This window comes from Melopsittacus undulatus, unplaced genomic scaffold, assembly GCF_012275295.1.
Source record: "Melopsittacus undulatus isolate bMelUnd1 unplaced genomic scaffold, bMelUnd1.mat.Z mat_scaffold_65_arrow_ctg1, whole genome shotgun sequence".
In the NCBI taxonomy this organism is placed as follows: Eukaryota; Metazoa; Chordata; class Aves; order Psittaciformes; family Psittaculidae; genus Melopsittacus; species Melopsittacus undulatus.
Window position 1 is genome coordinate 73,875 of NW_022994497.1, and position 22,731 is coordinate 96,605.

At 48.7% G+C, this 22,731-nt stretch overlaps 1 protein-coding gene across 1 annotated transcript in view; it reads left to right on the forward strand.

Moving 5' to 3' along the window:
- Positions 1-22,731, forward strand: part of LOC117438833 (tenascin-X-like) — a gene marked incomplete at its 5' end in the record, with an annotated part of 90,374 nt that overhangs the window by 57,914 nt on the left and 9,729 nt on the right. The window contains 8 exon segments of the mRNA XM_034074216.1: positions 132-419; positions 3,689-3,982; positions 7,108-7,401; positions 9,031-9,318; positions 11,680-11,967; positions 14,299-14,592; positions 17,428-17,721; positions 19,480-19,773. Of these exon segments, the coding sequence (XP_033930107.1) occupies positions 132-419; positions 3,689-3,982; positions 7,108-7,401; positions 9,031-9,318; positions 11,680-11,967; positions 14,299-14,592; positions 17,428-17,721; positions 19,480-19,773 (2,334 nt within the window).

The following is a 22,731-nucleotide window of genomic DNA, read 5'->3' on the forward strand; positions in this document are numbered from 1 at the left end:
ATGGATGCATGATGCATGGATGGATAGACTGGTCGGTGGATGGATGATAGAGGTATGGATGATGGATGGATGGATGCATGTACACACAGATTCTCATTTCCCACATTGTGTCCTCTCCATTGCAGCCCCAGCTCCACAGGAGCAGGAACCAGCAGCGCAGCCAGTGCTGGGTGAGCTGAGGGTGTCCGAGGTCAGCCCTGACTCGGTGCAGCTGCAGTGGAGCGTCCCCGAGGGCACCTTTGACTCCTTCACGCTGCAGTACCGCGATGCACAAGGCCAGCCCCAGGTGCTGCCCGTGGACGGGGGTTCCCGCACGCTGACGGTGCCGGGGCTGTCCCCGTCCCGCCGCTACAAGTTCAACCTGTACGGGCTGTGGGGTCGCACACGCCTGGGCCCCGTCTCCACCGACACTGTCACAGGTGAGGGGGCTCTGGCACCAGCCCCGCTGAAGCGCTTGGGAGGGGACAGGAGCTTGGGCAGGGCCCGTGCTGGTGCCTTGGGCAATGGAGGAGTGGGGTGGGAGGGGATGTGGGATCAATGGGAGGATGGGGTGTGAGAGGTTGGAAGGATGGAGGGGTGGGTGCATGGATTCATGGATGGATGGATTCATGAATGGATGGATGGTGGGTGAATGATTGATGGATGGTTCATGTATTAATGGATACGTCAATGGAAGAACACATGGGTGGATGGACGGATGGATGGAGGGATGTATTTGAATTTATGCTTAGAAGGAAGGATAGAATGACCCATTGACTATGGAATCCTGGAGAGCTGTATCCCAGTCAGACACGTTGAATGTTGGATGAATGAATGGATAACAACATGGATGGACAGCCGGATGGCAGATGATTGATTATGTAACTGTTCCTGTATTGAGCAGTTGATAGGAATTCATAGGTGCAAGGCTGGAAGGATGGATGGAAGAGAGGATATTTAATGTATGGATGGATGGATAATAGATGGATAATGGGTGGAAGGGTGGACGTCTAGAAGGACGGACGGATGAATGCATGGATATTGGATTGATGGATGGATGAACGGATGGATGGATGTTTGTTTAGGTGAAGACATGGATGTTTGGAAAAAAGGATTTATGGATAGAGAGATAAGTAGAGGGGAACAATGTTTGTTGAATGCATAGAGAGTTGGATGCTGATGGAATGCACTGAGTGCTGAATGAAGAATGGATACTGCAATGGATGGTTGGATTGACGGATGGTTGATAGAACCTGAAAGTCTCCAAGGACAGGTTTCACTTTGCTGAATAAGTGATTGAATGTAAATGAGGCAGATGATGGTGTTTGTGTTTGATCATGTGTTGTGTGGATGAAAGGTCTTCAGAGCAGCATGGCTGCTGTGGGATGGGTGGATGGACAGATGCATGGAGGGATGCATTTTGGGTTATGGATAGAAGGATGGATAGAATGACCCATGACAATGGAATCATTTAAAGCTGTATGCCAATGAGATTTATTGAAGGTTGGATGGACGAATAGATAAGTAGATGGATGAACAGTCAGATGGTAGATGATTGAGTATGTCACTGTTCCTGTATTAAGCAATTGAGAAGAATTCATAGATGCAAGGCTGGAAGGAAGTGTTGAAAAGAGGAGAATTAATGGATGGAATGTGGGTCAGTGAATGTATGGATGTTTGCATGGATAGATGAATATTTTGATGAATAGATTGATGGTTTGTGGATGAGTGATGGATGGTTGAGGGATTAATGGATACGTCAATGGAAGAACGCGTGGATGCATGGATGGATGGAAAGGTGGATGGTTGAAAGGTGCATGTGTGGCTGCCTGGAGGGATGGATGGAAGGAAGGATTTCTGAGTAGAAGGATGAGTGGACAAACAATGTTTGTTGAAAGCCTGGGGAGCTGGATGCTAAAGGAATGCATGGAGGGATGGATGGATGAATGAATACAGCAATGGATTCTTGGATAGATTGATGGATGATTGAACCTGAAGGTGTTCAGGGCCAGGTCTGACTGTGCTTGATCAATGATTACAAGTACAGAAGACAGATAGTGGAGTTTGTGCTTGAGCATGTATTGAGTGGTTGAAGGTCTGTAGATCAGAATGGCTGCCTGTGGGATGGGTGGATGGATGGATGGACGGGTAAATGTATTAGGGTTTATGAGTAGATAGATGGATAGAAAGCTGCATGGAATATGAAATGCCTGGAGAGCTTTATCCCAGTGAGATGTGTTGAGGGTTGCATGGATGAATAAATACACGGGTGAATGAGTGTTCAGATGGTAGATTTTGAATATGTTGTTGGTCGTGTATTGTACGTTCAATAGGACTATATAGATTAATGGCTGGATGCAAAGATGGAAGGAAGAGTTAGGATGGATGGAAGGATGAATGGATATATGAATGGATAGATGATGAATGCACAGATGGGTGGATGCGTGGATGGATGCATGGATGGAAGGGTGGATGGATACAGTGATGGATTGCAGAACGGATGCATGGATGGATGGAAAACAGGATTTATGCGTAGAAGGATGAGTAGACTGAAACAATGTTTGTTGAATGTCTGGAGAGCTGGATGCTGTTGGAATGAATGGAAGGCTGCATGGATGAATGGATACAGAAATAGATGCTTGGATTGATGAATGGCTGATAGACCATGAAAGCCTTCAAGGGCTGGTTTGACTGTGCTGAATGCGTGAATGATTGTACAGAATGGGTGGATGAGTGGTGAGAAGTTAGATTTTGAGTATGTTGTTGATCGCGTATTGTGCGTTCAATAGGACTTTATAGATGCATGGCTGGATGTAAAGATGGAAGTGAACAGGTAGGATGGAAGGATGGATGGATGGATGGATGGATGATGGATGAATAGATGGTTGGATGGATGGATAGATGGATGAAGGGATAGATGAATGGATGTATTTGGATTTATCAGTAGATGAATGGATAGAATGAACCTTTCAATATGGAATCCTGGAGAGCTGTATCCCAGTGTGAAGCTCTGAGTGTTGGATGGATGTGTAGTTATGTTACCGGATAGACAGTCAGGTGGTTTATGTTTGAGTGTGCTGCTTATACTGTAAGGTGTAGTTGATAGGAATTCATTGAGACATGGCTGGAAGGACGGATTGAAGACAAGATAAATAATGGATGGATGGATGGCTGGGTGGATGATGGGTAGATGGATGGTTGGGTGCATGGCTGTGTGGATTGATGGATGGATAGATGGATGGATGGTGGATGGATGAGTTTATGGACTTGTGGATGAACTGATGTGTGGATGGATGGATGGATGATGGGTGGATGAATGGATGAGTGCATGGTTGGATGGATGGATAGAAAGATGATGGATAGATGGGTGAATAGATGGGTGGATAGATGGATGGATGGATAGATGTATGGATGGATGATGCATGGATGGATAGATTGATGGATGTATGGATGCGTGGATGCATGGTTGGATATACGGATGGATGGATGGATGACGCATAGATGGATGGATGGGTGGATGGATGTGTGGGTGGATGAGTGGATGGATGGATGGATGTTCCATGGATCGATGGATGGATGGATGGTTGGATGGATGATGCATGGATGGATGGATTAGTGGGTAGGTGGATGATAGAGGTATGAATGATGGATGGATGGATGCATGTACATGCAGATACTCATTCCCCACACTGCGGCCTCTCCATTGCAGCCCCAGCTCCACAGGAGGAGGAACCAGCAGCGCAGCCAGTGCTGGGTGAGCTGAGGGTGTCCGAGGTCAGCCCTGACTCGGTGCAGCTGCAGTGGAGCGTCCCCGAGGGCACCTTTGACTCCTTCACGCTGCAGTACCGCGATGCACAAGGCCAGCCCCAGGTGCTGCCCATGGACGGGGGTTCCCGCACGCTGACGGTGCCGGGGCTGTCCCCGTCCCGCCGCTACAAGTTCAACCTGTACGGGCTGTGGGGTCGCACACGCCTGGGCCCCGTCTCCACCGACACTGTCACAGGTGAGGGGGCTCTGGCACCAGCCCCGCTGAAGCGCTTGGGAGGGGACAGGAGCTTGGGCAGGGCCCGTGCTGGTGCCTTGGGCAATGGGGGAGAGGGGTGGGAGGGGATGTGGGATCAATGGGAGGATGGGGTGTGAGAGGTTGGAAGGATGGAGGGGTGGTTGTGGGTGGATGGCTGGAGATATTGAACCATGACTGTATATGTGGATCGATGGATGGATGAATGGGTTGATTGTGTGTGGATGATTGATGGGTGGTTGACGGAATAATGGATGTGTCAGTGGAAGAACACATGGGTGGATGGACGGATGGTTGGAGGGATGTATTTGAATTTATGCTTAGAAGGAAGGATAGAATGACCCATTGATTATGGAATCCTGGAGAGCTGTATCCCAGTCACACGCGTTGAATGTTGGATGGATGAGTGGAGAAGTAGATGGATGAACAGCCAGATGGTAGATGATTGAGTATGTCACTGTTCCTGTGATGAGCAGTTGATAGGAATTCATAGATGAAAGCCTGGAAGGACAGATTGAAGAAAGGATATTTAATGTATGGATGGATGGATAATAGATGGATAATGGATGGAAGGGTTGAGGTCTAGAAGGAAGGACGGTTGAATGCATGGATATTGGATTGATGGATGGATGGAGGAACAGATTGATGGATGTTTGTTTAGGTGAACACATAGATGGGTTGAAGAAAGGATTTATGGATAGAGAGATAAGTAGACAGGAACAATACTTCTTGAATGCATAGAGAGTTGGATGCTGATGGAATGCACTGAGTGCTGAATGAAGAATGGATACTGCAATGGATGGTTGGATTGGTGGATGGATGATAGAACCTGAAAGTCTCCAAGGTTTCACTTTGCTGAATAAGTGATTGAATGTAAATGAGGCAGATGATGGAGTTTGTGCTTGATCATGTGTTGTGTGGTTGAAAGGTCTTCAGAGCAGCATTGGCCTGCTGTGGGATGGGTGGATGGACGGATGCATGTAGAGATGCATTTGGAGTTCTGGATAGAAGGATGGATAGAATGACCCATGACAATGGAATCATTTAAAGCTGTATGCCAATGAGATTTATTGAAGGTTGGATGGACGAATGGATAAGTAGATGAATGAACAGTCAAATGGTAGATGATTGAGTATGTCACTGTTCCTGTATTAAGCAATTGAGAAGAATTCATAGATGCAAGGCTGGAAGGAAGGATTGAAGAGAGGATAATTAATGGATGGAATGTGGGTAAATGAATGTATGGAGGGATAGATGGATGTTTTGATGAATAGATTGATGGTGGGTGTATGATTGATGGATGGTTGAGGGATTAATGGATACGTCAATGGAAGAACGCATGGATGCATGGATGGATGAAAGGTGGATGGTTGAAAGGTGCATGTGTGGCTGCCTGGAGGGATGGATGGAAGGAAGGATTTCTGAGTAGAAGGATGAGTGGACAAACAATGTTTGTTGAAAGCCTGAGGAGCTGGATGCTAAAGGAATGCATGGAGGGATGGATGGATGAATGAATACAGCAATGGATGCTTGGATTGATTGATGGATGATTGAACCTGAAGGTGTTCAGGGCCAGGTCTGACTGTGCTTGATCAATGATTACAAGTACAGAAGGCAGATGGTGGAGTTTGTGCTTGAGCATGTTTTGAGTGGTTGAAGGTCTGTAGATCAGAATGGCTGCCTGTGGGATGGGTGGATGGATGGATGGGTGGATGGACGGGTAAATGTATTAGGGTTTATAAGAAGACAGATGGATAGAAAGCTCCATGGAATATGGAATGTCTGGAGAGCTTTATCCCAGTGAGATGTGTTGAGGGCTGCAGGGATGAATAAATACACGGGTGGATGAGTGGTCAGATGGTAGATTTTGAGTATGTTGTTGGTCGTGTATTGTGTGTTCAGTAGGACTATATAGATTAATGGCTGATTGCAAAGATGGAAAGAAGAGTTAGGATGGATGGAAGGATGAATGGATATATGAATGGATAGATGATGAATGCACTGATGGGTGGATGCGTGGATGGATGCATGGTTGTAAGTGTGGATGGATACAGTGACAGATTGCAGAACGGATGCATGGATTGATGGAAAAAAGGATTTATGAGTAGAAGGATGAGTAGACTGAAACAATGTTTGTTGAATGTGTGGAGAGCTGGATGCTGTTGGAATGAGGGGAGGGCTGCATGGATGAATGGATACAGCAATGGATGCTTGGATTGATGAATGGCTGATAGAGCATGAAAGCCTTCAAGGGCAGGTTTGACTGTGCTGAATCCATGAATGATTGTACAGAAGGCTGATGGTGGAGTTTGTGCCTGATCACGTGTTGAGTGGTTGAAAGGTCTTTAGAGCAGCATGGCTGCCTGTGGGATGGACGAACAGATGGACAGATGGAAGGATGCATGGATGGATGAATGGATGTATTTGGATTTATGAGTAGAGGGATGGATAGAATTAACCTTTCAGCATGGAATCCTGGAGAGCTGTATCCCAATGTGATGCACTGAGGGTTGGATGGGTGTGTAGATAATGTGAACAGATGGATAATCTGATGGTAGATTTTTGAGTGTGTTGCAGATGCTGTATGGAGTAGTTGATAGGAATTCATAGATGCATGGCTGGAAGGAAGGGTTGAAGAGAGGATAAATAATGAATGGATGGATGGATGGGTGCGTGTCTGGGTGGCTGGGTGTCTGGATAGATGGATGGATGGGTGGATAGATGGGTTGATGGATAGGTGCATGGTTGGATGCATGAGTGGATAGATTGGTCTGTGGATGGATGGATGGATGGATGATGGACAGATGGGTGAATAGATGGGTTGATGGATGCATGGATGATGCATGGATGGATGGATCGATGAGTGTGTGAATTGGATAAATGGATGGATGGATTGGTGAATAGATGTATAGATGGATGTTAGTATGGATGGATGGATGTATGATGCATGGAAGGGTGGATGGATGATGGGTGGTTGGATGGATGGATGCATGATGCATGGATGGATAGACTGGTCGGTGGATGGATGATAGAGGTATGGATGATGGATGGATGGATGCATGTACACACAGATTCTCATTTCCCACATTGTGTCCTCTCCATTGCAGCCCCAGCTCCACAGGAGGAGGAACCAGCAGCGCAGCCAGTGCTGGGTGAGCTGAGGGTGTCCGAGGTCAGCCCTGACTCGGTGCAGCTGCAGTGGAGCGTCCCCGAGGGCACCTTTGACTCCTTCACGCTGCAGTACCGCGATGCACAAGGCCAGCCCCAGGTGCTGCCCGTGGACGGGGGTTCCCGCACGCTGACGGTGCCGGGGCTGTCCCCGTCCCGCCGCTACAAGTTCAACCTGTACGGGCTGTGGGGTCGCACACGCCTGGGCCCCGTCTCCACCGACACTGTCACAGGTGAGGGGGCTCTGGCACCAGCCCCGCTGAAGCGCTTGGGAGGGGACAGGAGCTTGGGCAGGGCCCGTGCTGGTGCCTTGGGCAATGGAGGAGAGGGGTGGGAGGGGATGTGGGATCAATGGGAGGATGGGGGTGTGAGGGGTTGGAAGGATGGAGGGGTGGGTGCATGGATTCATGGATGGATGGATTCATGAATGGATGGATGGTGGGTGAATGATTGATGGATGGTTGATGGAATAATGGATATAGCAGTGGAAGAACACATGGGTGGATGGACGGATGTATGGAGGGATGTATTTGAATTTATGCTTAGAAGGAAGGATAGAATGACCCATTGACTATGGAATCCTGGAGAGCTGTATCCCAGTCAGACGCGTTGTAGGTTGGATGGACAAATGGATAAGTAGATGGATGAACAGCCAGATGGTAGATGATTGAGTATGTCACTGTTCCTGTATTGAGCAGTTGATAAGAATTCATAGATGCAAGGCTGGAAGGACGGATTGAAGAGAGGATAGTTAATGTATGGATGGATGGATAATAGATGGATAACGGATGGAAGGGTGGACGTCTAGAAGGACGGATGGATGAATGCATGGGTATTGGATTGATGGATGGATGGATGAACAGATGGATGGATGTTTGTTTAGGTGAACACATGGATGGATGGAAGAAAGGATTTATGGATAGAGAGATAAGTAGAGAGGAACAATATTTGTTGAATGCCTGGAGAGTTGGATGCTGCTGGCATGCACTGAGTGCTGAATGAAGAATGGATACTGCAATGTATGATTGGATTGACGGATGGTTGATAGAACCTGAAAGTCTCCAAGGACAGGTTTCACTTTGCTGAATAAGTGGTTGAATGTAAATGAGGCAGATGATGGAGTTTCTGCTTGATCATGTTTTGTGTGGATGAAAGGTGTTCAGAGCAACATGGCTGCTGTGGGGTGGGTGGATGGATGGATGCATGGAGGGATGAATTTGGATTTATGGGTGGAAGGATGAATAGAATGACCCATGAGTATGGAATCCTGGAGAGCTGTATCCCAGTGAGATTCTTTGCTTGTTGGATGGAGAAATGGATAAGTAGGTGGATGAACAGTCAGATGGTAGACGATTGAGTATGTCAATGTTCCTGTGTTGAGCAATTGATAGGAATTCATAGATGCAAGGCTGGAAGGAAGGATTGAAGAGAGGATATTCCAACCCTAACTATCCTATGATTCTAAGATTCTATATTTAATGGATAGAATGTGGATAAATGAATGGATGGATAATGGATGGATGGATGGATGGATGGACGGATGAATTGATGGTTGAAAGGATGGATGGGTGGATGGGTAGATGTATGCAGGAAAGGATTTATGAGTACAAGGGTGAATAGACGGAAGGAATTTCTACTTAATGCTTTGAGAGAGTGATACTGATAGAATGGTTGGAGGGCTTAATGGATGAATGGATACAATAATGGATGAATGAAAGGGAATTGAATAGAGGAAAGAGTGGATGGAGTAGGATTACGTGGATGGATAGATCTTCTAATGGAGGATTGAATGATTGAAGGGACAAGAGATGAGCGCATTGATATTCATGTTGTGCATTGTGTCCTCTCCATTGCAGCCCCAGCTCCACAGGAGGAGGAACCAGCAGCGCAGCCAGTGCTGGGTGAGCTGAGGGTGTCCGAGGTCAGCCCTGACTCGGTGCAGCTGCAGTGGAGCGTCCCCGAGGGCACCTTTGACTCCTTCACGCTGCAGTACCGCGATGCACAAGGCCAGCCCCAGGTGCTGCCCGTGGACGGGGGTTCCCGCACGCTGACGGTGCCGGGGCTGTCCCCGTCCCGCCGCTACAAGTTCAACCTGTACGGGCTGTGGGGTCGCACACGCCTGGGCCCCGTCTCCACCGACACTGTCACAGGTGAGGGGGCTCTGGCACCAGCCCCGCTGAAGCGCTTGGGAGGGGACAGGAGCTTGGGCAGGGCCCGTGCTGGTGCCTTGGGCAATGGAGGAGAGGGGTGGGAGGGGATGTGGGATCAATGGGAGGATGGGGTGTGAGGGGTTGGAAGGATGGAGGGGTGGTTGTGGGTGGATGGATGGATGGATGGATTCATGAATGGATGGATGGTTAACGGAAGAATGGTTACATATATGGATGATTAAATGATGGATGATTGGTTGGACGATTGGATGTATGGTAGATGGAAGGATGGATTTATGGATTGTTGGTTGGATGGATGGATGGCAGGTTTTGTGAGTAGGAGTATACTTAAACAATGAATATGTAAATGGGTACTTGTCATGGTTTAAATCCAGTTCACACACAGCTCATTCACTCACTCCCTCCCCCCCCTTGCTCTCCCAGCTCTCAGAGAGTTAGGAAGGAGAATCCAAAGAATGTAGCCCCCACGGGTTGAGATAAGCACAGTTTAATAGCTAAGGTAGAACACAAATCACTACTGCTACTAATACTACAAATAATAATGATAAAGCAAACAACAGGTGAAGAGAATACAACACCTCACCAGCCATCGACGCATAACTCACCCAAGCCTGCCCGTCTGAGCACCGACCCATACCTCCTCCATCCCCGCCCAAGCTCCAGTTCTTCCAGGTCTCTCCCCGTTCTATCCTGGCTATGTCCTGCTATGGTATGGAATACCCCTTTGGCTAGCCTGGGTCAGGTGTCCTGTCTCTGCTTCCTCCCGGCCTCCCCTCCTCCCTGGCAGAGCAGGAGCTCAGAAAAGGCCTTGGACAAACCAAACCTTTGAGCAGTAACTCAAAACATACTTGCTCTCAGCAACCGTTCTCAGCCCGAAAGTCAAAGCACAGACTGCACCAGCTACCAAGGAGGAGAAAAATGACTGCTACTGCTCAAAGCAGGACACTGTGCTTGAACAGTGATTACATGTACAGAAGGCAGACGGTGGAGTTTGTTCTTGAGCATGTATTGAGTGCTTGAAGGTCTGTTCACCAGAATGGCTGCCTGTGGGATGGGTGGATCAATGGATGGGTGGATGAATTTGGGTTTTTGAGTAGATAGATGGATAGAAAGCTCCATGGAATATGGAATGCCTGGAGAGCTTTATCCCAGTGAGATGTGTTGAGGGTTGCAGGGATGAATAAATACACAGGTGGATGAGTGCTCAGATGGTAGATTTTGAGTATGTTGTTGATCGTGTATTGTGTGCTCAATAGGACTTTATAGATGCATGGCTGGATGTAAAGATGGAAGGGAAGAAGTAGGATGGATGGATGGATGGAAGGATGGATGCATGGACAGGTGGATGGATGGATAGATGAGAGGATCAGTGATGGGTGGACAGATGGGTGGATGCGTGGATGGATGCAGGGATGGAAGGGTGGATGGATACAAGTATGGATTGCGGAAAGGATGCATGGATGGATGGAAAAAAGGATTTATGAGCAGAAGGATGAGTAGACTGAAACAATGTTTGTTGAATGTCTGGAGAGCTGGATGCTGTTGGAATGAGGGGAGGGCTGCATGGATGAATGGATACAGTAATGGATGCTTGGATTGATGAATGGCTGATAGAGCATGAAAGGCTTCAAGGGCAGGTTTGGCTTTGCTGAATCCGTCATTGATTGTACAGAAGGTGGATGGGGGAGTTTCTTCCTGATCATGTGTTGAGTGGTTGAAAGGTCTTTAGAGCAGCATGGCTGCCTGTGGGATGGAGAGACAGATGGACAGATGGAAGGATGCATGGATGGATGAATGGATGTCTTTGGATTTATGAGTAGATGGATGGATAGAATTACCCTTTCAGCATGGAATCCTGGAGAGCTGTATCCCAATGTGATTCACTGAGGGTTGGATGGATGTGTAGATATGTGAACAGATGGATAATCTGATGGTAGATGTTTGAGTGTGTTGCAGATTCTGTATGGAGTAGTTGATAGGAATTCATAGCTGCATGGCTGGAAGGAAGGGTTGAAGAGGGGATAAATAATGAATGAATGGATGGCTGGGTGAATGATTGGTAGATGGATGGTTGGGAGCGTGGCTGGGTGGCTGGATAGGTGAATGGATGATGGATGGATGGATGAGTGCGTGGTTGGATGCAAGGTTGGAAGGACGGATGATGGAGGGATGGGTGAACAGATGGGTGTATGGATGGGTGGATGGATGAATGGATGGATGATGCATGTATGGATGGATGGATGGGTGTATGGATATTATAGGTATGGATGATGGATGGATGGCTGCATGTACATGCAGATACTCATTCCCCACATTTTGGCCTCTCCATTGCAGCCCCAGCTCCCCAGGAGGAGGAACCAGCAGCGCAGCCAGTGCTGGGTGAGCTGAGGGTGTCCGAGGTCAGCCCTGACTCGGTGCAGCTGCAGTGGAGCGTCCCCGAGGGCACCTTTGACTCCTTCACGCTGCAGTACCGCGATGCACAAGGCCAGCCCCAGGTGCTGCCCGTGGACGGGGGTTCCCGCACGCTGACGGTGCCGGGGCTGTCCCCGTCCCGCCGCTACAAGTTCAACCTGTACGGGCTGTGGGGTCGCACACGCCTGGGCCCCGTCTCCACCGACACTGTCACAGGTGAGGGGGCTCTGGCACCAGCCCCGCTGAAGCGCTTGGGAGGGGACAGGAGCTTGGGCAGGGCCCGTGCTGGTGCCTTGGGCAATGGAGGAGAGGGGTGGGAGGGGATGTGGGATCAATGGGAGGATGGGGTGTGAGAGGTTGGAAGGATGGAGGGGTGGTTGTGGGTGGATGGATGGATGGATGGACGGATGAACGGATGAATGGATTAACGGATGAATGGTTACATAAATGGATGATGAAAGGATGGACGGATGGGTGGAAGGATGAATGGATGGATAGGTGGAAGGATGGATTTATGGATTGTTGGTTGGATTGATGGATGGCAGGATTTATGAGTAGAAGTATGAGTATACTTAAACAATGAATATGTAAATGGGCACTTGTCGTGGTTTAAATCCAGTCCACACCCACAGCCCCTTCACTCATTCCCCCCCTCGCTCCCCCAACTCCCAGAGATTTAGGAAGGAGAATCCAAAGAATCTAGCCCCCATGGGTTGAGATAAGCACAGTTTAATAGCTAAGGTAGAACACAAATCACTACTGCTACTAATACTACAAATAATAATGATAAAGCAAACAACAGGTGAAGAGAATACAACACCTCACCAGCCACCGACGCATAACTCACCCAAGCCTGCCCGTCTGAGCACCGACCCATACCTCCTCCATCCCCCCCCAAGCTCCAGTTCTTCCAGGTCTCTCCCCGTTCTATCCTGGCTATGACGTGCTATGGTATGGAATACCTCTTTGGCTAGCCTGGCTCAGGTGTCCTGTCTCTGCTTCCTCCCGGCCTCCCCTCCTCCCTGGCAGAGCAGGAGCTCAGAAAAGGCCTTGGACAAACCAAACCTTTGAGCAGTAACTCAAAACATACTTGCTCTCAGCAACCGTTCTCAGCCCGAAAGTCAAAGCACAGACTGCACCAGCTACCAAGGAGGAGAAAAATGACTGCTACTGCTCAAAGCAGGACACTGTGCTTGAACAGTGATTGCATGTACAGAAGGCAGATGGTGGAGTTTGTGCTTGAGCATGTATTGAGTGGTTGAAATTCTGTAGACTAGAATTGCTGCCTGTGGGATGGGTGGATGGATGGATGAGTTTGGGTTTATGAGTAGATAGATGGATAGAAAGCTGCATGGGATATGAAATGCCAGGAGAGCTTTATCCCAGTGAGATGTGTTGAGGGCTGCATGGATGAATAAATACACGGGTGGGTGAGTGGTCAGATGGTAGATTTTGAGTATGTTGTTGATCGTGTATTGTGTGCTCAATAGGACTTTATAGATGCATGGCTGGATGTAAAGATGGAGGAGAAGATGTAGGATGGATGGATGAAAGGATGGATGGATGGATGGATGGATGAATAGATGATGGATGGCCAGATGGATGGATGCATGGAAGGATGCGTGGATGGAACGATGGATGGATACATGGACAGATTCAAGAATGGATGCATGGATGGATGGAAAACCGATTTATGTGTAGAAGGATGAGTAGACTGAAACAATGTTTGTTGAATGTCTGGAGAGCTGGATGCTGTTGGAATGAGGGGAGGGCTGCATGGATGAATGGATACAGTAATGGATGCTTGGATTGATGAATGGCTGATAGACCATGAAAGGCTTCAAGGGCAGGTTTGGCTTTGCTGAATCCGTCATTGATTGTACAGAAGGTGGATGGGGGAGTTTCTTCCTGATCATGTGTTGAGTGGTTGAAAGGTCTTTAGAGCAGCATGGCTGCCTGTGGGATGGACGAACAGATGGACAGATGGAAGGATGCATGGATGGATGAATGGATGTCTTTGGATTTATGAGTAGATGGATGGATAGAATTACCCTTTCAGCATGGAATCCTGGAGAGCTGTATCCCAATGTGATTCACTGAGGGTTGGATGGGTGTGTAGATATGTGAACAGATGGATAATCTGATGGTAGATGTTTGAGTGTGTTGCAGATTCTGTATGGAGTAGTTGATAGGAATTCATAGCTGCATGGCTGGAAGGAAGGGTTGAAGAGGGGATAAATAATGAATGAATGGATGGCTGGGTGAATGATTGGTAGATGGATGGATGGGTGCGTGGCTGGGTGGCTGGATAGGTGAATGGATGATGGATGGATGGATGAGTGCGTGGTTGGATGCAAGGTTGGAAGGAAGGATGATGGAGGGATGGGTGAACAGATGGGTGTATGGATGGGTGGATGGATGAATGGATGGATGATGCATGTATGGATGGATTGATGGGTGTATGGATGATAGAGGTATGGATGATGGATGGATGGATGCAAGTACATGCAGATACTCATTCCCCACATTGTGTCCTCTCCATTGCAGCCCCAGCTCCACAGGAGGAGGAACCAGCAGCGCAGCCAGTGCTGGGTGAGCTGAGGGTGTCCGAGGTCAGCCCTGACTCGGTGCAGCTGCAGTGGAGCGTCCCCGAGGGCACCTTTGACTCCTTCACGCTGCAGTACCGCGATGCACAAGGCCAGCCCCAGGTGCTGCCCGTGGACGGGGGTTCCCGCACGCTGACGGTGCCGGGGCTGTCCCCGTCCCGCCGCTACAAGTTCAACCTGTACGGGCTGTGGGGTCGCACACGCCTGGGCCCCGTCTCCACCGACACTGTCACAGGTGAGGGGGCTCTGGCACCAGCCCCGCTGAAGCGCTTGGGAGGGGACAGGAGCTTGGGCAGGGCCTGTGCTGGTGCCTTGGGCAATGGGGGAGAGGGGTGGGAGGGGATGTGGGATCAATGGGAGGATGGGGGTGTGAGAGGTTGGAAGGATGGAGGGGTGGGTGCATGGATTCATGGATGGATGGATTCATGAATGGATGGATGGTGGGTGAATGATTGATGGATGGTTGATGGAATAATGGATATAGCAGTGGAAGAACACATGGGTGGATGGACGGATGAATGGAGGGATGTATTTGAATTTATGCTTAGAAGGAAGGATAGAATGACCCATTGACTATGGAATCCTGGAGAGCTGTATCCCAGTCAGACACGTTGAATGTTGGATGAATGAATGGATAACAACATGGATGGACAGCCGGATGGCAGATGATTGATTATGTAACTGTTCCTGTATTGAGCAGTTGATAGGAATTCATAGGTGCAAGGCTGGAAGGATGGATGGACGAGAGGATATTTAATGTATGGATGGATGGATAATAGATGGATAACGGATGGAAGGGTGGACGTCTAGAAGGACGGACGGATGAATGCCTGGATATTGGATTGATGGATGGATGAACGGATGGATGGATGTTTGTTTAGGTGAAGACATGGATGTTTGGAAAAAAGGATTTATGGATAGAGAGATAAGTAGAGGGGAACAATGTTTGTTGAATGCCTGGAGAGTTGGATGCTGATGGAATGCACTGAGTGCTGAATGAAGAATGGATACTGCAATGGATGGTTGGATTGACGGATGGTTGATAGAACCTGAAAGTCTCCAAGGACAGGTTACACTTTGCTGAATAAGTGATTGAATGTAAATGAGGCAGATGATGGAGTTTGTGTTTGATCATGTGTTGTGTGGATGAAAGGTCTTCAGAGCAGCATGGCTGCTGTGGGATGGGTGGATGGACAGATGCATGGAGGGATGCATTTTGGGTTATGGATAGAAGGATGGATAGAATGACCCATGACAATGGAATCATTTAAAGCTGTATGCCAATGAGATTTATTGAAGGTTGGATGGACGAATAGATAAGTAGATGGATGAACAGTCAGATTGTAGATGATTGAGCATGTCACTGTTCCTGTATTAAGCTATTGAGAGGAATTCATAGATGCAAGACTGGAAGGAAGTGTTGAAAAGAGTATAATTAATGGATGGAATGTGGGTCAGTGAATGTATGGATGTATGCATGGATAGATTAATATTTTGATGAATAGATTGATGGTTTGTGGATGATTGATGGATGGTTGAGGGATTAATGGATACGTCAATGGAAGAACGCATGGATGCATGGATGGATGAAAGGTGGATGGTTGAAAGGTGCATGTGTGGCTGCCTGGAGGGATGGATGGAAGGAAGGATTTCTGAGTAGAAGGATGAGTGGACAAACAATGTTTGTTGAAAGCCTGAGGAGCTGGATGTGAAAGGAATGCATGGAGGGATGGATGGATGAATGAATACAGCAATGGATTCTTGGATAGATTGATGGATGATGGAACCTGAAGGTGTTCAGGGCCAGGTCTGACTGTGCTTGATCAGTGATTACAAGTACAGAAGGCAGATAGTGGAGTTTGTGCTTGAGCATGTTTTGAGTGGTTGAAGGTCTGTAGATCAGAATGGCTGCCTGTGGGATGGGTGGATGGATGGATGGGTGGATGGACGGGTAAATGTATTAGGGTTTATAAGAAGACAGATGGATGGAAAGCTCCATGGAATATGGAATGTCTGGAGAGCTTTATCCCAGTGAGATGTGTTGAGGGCTGCAGGGATGAATAAATACACGGGTGGATGAGTGGTCAGATGGTAGATTTTGAGTATGCTGTTGGTCGTGTATTGTGTGTTCAGTAGGACTATATAGATTAATGGCTGATTGCAAAGATGGAAAGAAGAGTTAGGATGGATGGAAGGATGAATGGATATATGAATGGATAGATGATGAATGCACTGATGGGTGGATGCGTGGATGGATGCATGGTTGGAAGTGTGGATGGATACAGTGACAGATTGCAGAACGGATGCATGGATGGATGGAAAACAGGATTTATGAGTAGAAGGATATGTAGACTGAAACAATGTTTGTTGAATGTCTGGAGAGCTGGATGCTGTTGGAATGAATGGAAGGCTGCATGGATGAATGGATACAGCAATGGATGCTTGGATTGATGAATGGCTGATAGAGCATGAAAGCTTTCAAGGGCAGGTTTGACTGTACTGAATGCGTGAATGATTGTACAGAAGGCTGATGGTGGAGTTTGTGCCTGATCATGTGTTGAGTCGTTGAAAGGTCTTTAGAGCAGCATGGCTGCCTGTGGGATGGATGGACAGATGGACAGATGGAAGGATGCTTGGATGGATGAATGCATGTGTTTGGATTTATGAGTAGATGGATGGATAGAATTAACCTTTCAATACGGTGTCCTGGAGAGCTGTATCCCAATGTGATGCACTGAGGGTTGGATGGGTGTCTAGATATGTGAACAGATGAACAGTCAGATGGTGGATGTTTGAGTGTGTTGCAGATGCTGTATGGAGTAGTTGATAGGAATTCATAGATGCATGGGTGGAAGGAAGGGTTGAAGAGAGGATAAATAATGGATAGATGGATGGATGGATGGATGATGGATGGATGGGTGGAAGGATGATGGGTAGTTGGATGGATGGATGGACGATGCATGGATGGATAGACTGGTCGGTGGATGGATGATAGAGGTATGGATGATGGATGGATGGATGCATGTACATGCAGATACTCATTCCCCACATTGTGTCCTCTCCATTGCAGCCCCAGCTCCCCAGGAGGAGGAACCAGCAGCGCAGCCAGTGCTGGGTGAGCTGAGGGTGTCCGAGGTCAGCCCTGACTCGGTGCAGCTGCAGTGGAGCGTCCCCGAGGGCACCTTTGACTCCTTCACGCTGCAGTACCGCGATGCACAAGGCCAGCCCCAGGTGCTGCCCATGGACGGGGGTTCCCGCACGCTGACGGTGCCGGGGCTGTCCCCGTCCCGCCGCTACAAGTTCAACCTGTACGGGCTGTGGGGTCGCACACGCCTGGGCCCCGTCTCCACCGACACTGTCACAGGTGAGGGAGCTCTGGCACCAGCCCCGCTGTAGCACTTGGGAGGGGACAGGAGCTTGGGCAGGGCCCGTGCTGGTGCCTTGGGCAATGGAGGAGAGGGGTGGGAGGGGATGTGGGATCAATGGGAGGATGGGGGTGTGAGGGGTTGGAAGGATGGAGGGGTGGTTGTGGGTGGATGGATGGATGGATGGATTGATGGTGGGTGGATGATTGATGGATGATTGACGGATTATTGGATACGCCAATGGAAGAACACATGGATGCATGGATGGATGGAAAGGTGGATGGTTGAAAGGTGCATAGGTGGCTGGATGGAGGGATGGATGGAAGAAAAGATTTCTGAGCTGATAGATGAGTGAAAAAACAATATTTGTTGAAAGCCTGTAGAGCTGGATGTGAAAGGAATGCATGGAGGGATGAATGGGTGAATGAATACAGCAATGGATGCTTGGATTGATTGATGCATGATTGATTCTGAAGGTGTTCAGGGCCAGGTCTGACTGTGCTTGATCAGTGATTGCATGTACAGAAGGCAGATGATGGAGTTTGTGCTTGAGCATGTATTGAGTGGTTGAAGGTCTGTAGACCAGAATGGCTGCCTGTGGGATGGGTGGATGGATTGATGAATTTGGGTTTATGAGTAGATAGATGGATAGAAAGCTGCATGGAATATGGAATGCCTGGAGAGGTTTATCCCAATGAGATGTGTTGAGGGTTCCATGGATGAATAAAGACATGGGTGGCTGAGTGGTCAGATGGTAGATTTGGAGTATGTTGTTGATCGTGTATTGTGTGCTCAATAGGACTTTACGGATGCATGGCTGGATGAAAAGATGGAATGGAAGAGGTGGGATGGAAGGATGAATGGATGGATGGATGGATAGATGATGGATGAATAGATGGCTGGATGGATGCATGGATGAACAAATGGGTAGATGAATGGATGTATTTGGATTTATCAGTAGATGGATGGGTAGAATGAATCTTTCAGTATGGAATCCTGGAGAGATGTATCCCAGTGTGAAGCTCTGTGTGTTGGATGGATGTGGAGTTACTTTAACAGTTGGACAGTCAGATTGTGGATGTTTGAGTGTGTTGTGGATTCTGTATGGAGTAGTTGATAGGAATTCATAGAGGCATGGCTGGAAGGACGGATTGAAGACAAGATAAATAATGGATGGATGGATGGAAGGGTGCATGATTTGTAGATGGATGGATGAGTGCGTGGTTGAATGGATCAGTGGATGGATGGATGATGGATAGAGGGGTGAGTAGACGTGTGCATGGATGGATGGATGGATGATGCATGGTTGGATGGATCGATGGGTGGGTGGATGGATGGATTGATTGATTGGTTGGTGGATGTACTGATGGATGTATGGATGTATGAATAGGTTGATGGATGGGTGGAAGGATGGAAGAATGTACGGATGGATGGATGGATGATGCATGGATGGATGGGTGGGTCGGTGGATGGATGGATATGTGAATGGATGTGTCAAAGGATGGGTGGATGGATGGAAGAATGTGTGGATGGATGGATGGATGATGCATGGATGGATGGGTGGGTGGCTGGATGGATGGATATGTGAATGGATGTGTCAATGGATAGGTGGATGGATGATGCATGGATAAATGGATGGATTGGTGGGTGGATGGGTAGATCAGTGGGTGGATGGATGATAGAGGTATGGATGATGGATGGATGGATGCATGTACATGCAGATACTCATTCCCCACATTGTGTCCTCTCCATTGCAGCCCCAGCTCCCCAGGAGGAGGAACCAGCAGCGCAGCCAGTGCTGGGTGAGCTGAGGGTGTCCGAGGTCAGCCCTGACTCGGTGCAGCTGCAGTGGAGCGTCCCCGAGGGCACCTTTGACTCCTTCACGCTGCAGTACCGCGATGCACAAGGCCAGCCCCAGGTGCTGCCCGTGGACGGGGGTTCCCGCACGCTGACGGTGCCGGGGCTGTCCCCGTCCCGCCGCTACAAGTTCAACCTGTACGGGCTGTGGGGTCGCACACGCCTGGGCCCCGTCTCCACCGACACTGTCACAGGTGAGGGGGCTCTGGCACCAGCCCCGCTGAAGCGCTTGGGAGGGGACAGGAGCTTGGGCAGGGCCCGTGCTGGTGCCTTGGGCAATGGGGGAGAGGGGTGGGAGGGGATGTGGGATCAATGGGAGGATGGGGAGTGAGGGGTTGGAAGGATGGAGGGGTGGTTGTGGGTGGATGGATGGATGGATGGACGGATGAACGGATGAATGGATTAACGGATGAATGGTTACATAAATGGATGATGAAAGGATGGACGGATGGGTGGAAGGATGAATGGATGGATAGGTGGAAGGATGGATTTATGGATTGTTGGTTGGATTGATGGATGGCAGGATTTATGAGTAGAAGTATGAGTATACTTAAACAATGAATATGTAAATGGGCACTTGTCGTGGTTTAAATCCAGTCCACACCCACAGCTCATTCACTCACTCCCCCCCTCACTCCCCCAACTCCCAGAGATTTAGGAAGGAGAATCCAAAGAATCTAGCCCCCACGGGTTGAGATAAGAACAGTTTAGTAACTAAGGTAGAACACAAATCACTACTGCTACTAATACTACAAATAATAATGATAAAGCAAACAACAGGTGAAGAGAATACAACACCTCACCAGCCACCGACGCATAACTCACCCAAGCCTGCCCGTCTGAGCACCGACCCATACCTCCTCCATCCCCCCCCAAGCTCCAGTTCTTCCAGGTCTCTCCCCGTTCTATCCTGGCTATGTCCTGCTATGGTATGGAATACCTCTTTGGCTAGCCTGGCTCAGGTGTCCTGTCTCTGCTTCCTCCCGGCCTCCCCTCCTCCCTGGCAGAGCAGGAGCTCAGAAAAGGCCTTGGACAAACCAAACCTTTGAGCAGTAACTCAAAACATACTTGCTCTCAGCAACCGTTCTCAGCCCGAAAGTCAGAGCACAGACTGCACCAGCTACCAAGGAGGAGAAAAATGACTGCTACTGCTCAAAGCAGGACACTGTGCTTGAACAGTGATTGCATGTACAGAAGGCAGATGGTGGAGTTTGTGCTTGAGCATGTATTGAGTGGTTGAAGGTCTGTAGACCAGAATGGCTGCCTGTGGGATGGGTGGATGGATGGATGAATTTGGGTTTATGAGTAGATAGATGGATAGAAAGCTGCATGGAATATGGAATGCCTGGAGAGCTTTATCCCAGTGAGATGTGTTGAGGGTTGCATGGATGAATAAATACACAGGTGGATGAGTGGTCAGATGGTAGATTTTGAGTATGTTGTTGATCGTGTATTGTGCGTTCAATAGGACTTTATAGATGCATGGCTGGATGTAAAGATGGAGGAGAAGATGTAGGATGGATGGATGAAAGGATGGATGGAAGGATGGATGCATGGACAGGTGGATGGATGGATGGATGGATGAATAGATGATGGATGGCCAGATGGATGGATGCATGGAAGGATGCGTGGATGGAACGATGGATGGATACATGGACAGATTCAAGAATGGATGCATGGATGGATGGAAAAACGATTTATGAGCAGAAGGATGAGTAGACTGAAACAATGTTTGTTGAATGTGTGGAGAGCTGGATGCTGTTGGAATGAGTGGAGGGCTGCATGGATGAATGGATACAGCAATGGATGCTTGGATTGATGAATGGCTGATAGACCATGAAAGCCTTCAAGGGCAGGTTTGACTGTGCTGAATGTGTGAATGATTGTAAAGAAGGCGGACTGTGTAGGTTGTCCCTGATCACGTGTTGAGTGGTTGAAAGGTCTTTAGAGCAGCATGGCTGCCTGTGGGATGGAGAGACAGATGGACAGATGGAAGGATGCATGGATGGATGAATGGTTGTATTTCGATTTATGAGTAGATGGATGGATAAAATTAACCTTTCAATACGTAGTCCTGGAGAGCTGTATCCCAATGTGATGCACTGAGGGTTGCATGGATGTGTAGATATGTGAACAGATGAATAGTCAGATGGTGGATGTTTGAGTTTGTCGCTGATCCTGTATTAAGTCATTGACAGGAATTCATAGCTGCATGGCTGGAAGGAAGGTTTGAATGGAGGATAAGTAATGGATGGATGGATATTTGAATGCATGGATGGATGGATGGATGGATGGAAGGATACAAACGCAGATGTTCATGCCCGGCATTGCATCCTCTCCATTGCAGCCGCAGCTCCACAGGAGGAGGAACCATCATCTCCACCAGTGCTGGGCGAGCTGAGGGCCCCTCACATCACCTCTGACTCCGTGCAGCTGGAGTGGAGCGTCCCCGAGGGCACCTTTGACTCCTTCACACTGCAGTACCGCGATGCTCAAGGCCAACCTGAGTCTCTGCTCTTGGACGGGGGGTCCCGCAGGGTGACGGTCCCGGGGCTGTCACCTTCCCAGCGCTACAACTTCTACCTCTATGGGGTGATTGGGCAGAAGCGCCTGGGCCCCATCTCCCTTGACACTCTCACAGGTCAGGAGGGTTTTGCTGCCATGGCTTTGGCCCCTTGGGTGCTGGGGATGAGGGGGGGAGGTTGCTGGGGCAGAGCTTGTACTGGTGCCTTCGGCTTGTGGGGAAGTTTGAACATCTCTTGGGTGCTGAGTGGGGAATGGATGGATGCCTGGGAGCATGCAGGGATGGTGGGATGGATGGAGAATGTGAGGGACGGATGGGTGGATGGATGGAAGTATTGGTGTGTGGATAGATGGATGGATGGGTGGATGGATGGATGGATAGATGCCTTTGTGGGTGGATGTATTAATGGATGAATGGGTGGATGGGTGGATGGATGGGTTGGTGGATGGATGATGCATGGATGGGTCAATGGATTGCTGGGTGGATGGATGATGGATGTATGTATGTGTGGATGGATGGATGGGTTGGTGCATGGATGGATGAATGGGTTGGTGGATGGATGGATGGGTAGATGGATGGGTGGGTGGAAGGATGGATGGATATATGATGGATAATGGATGTATGTATG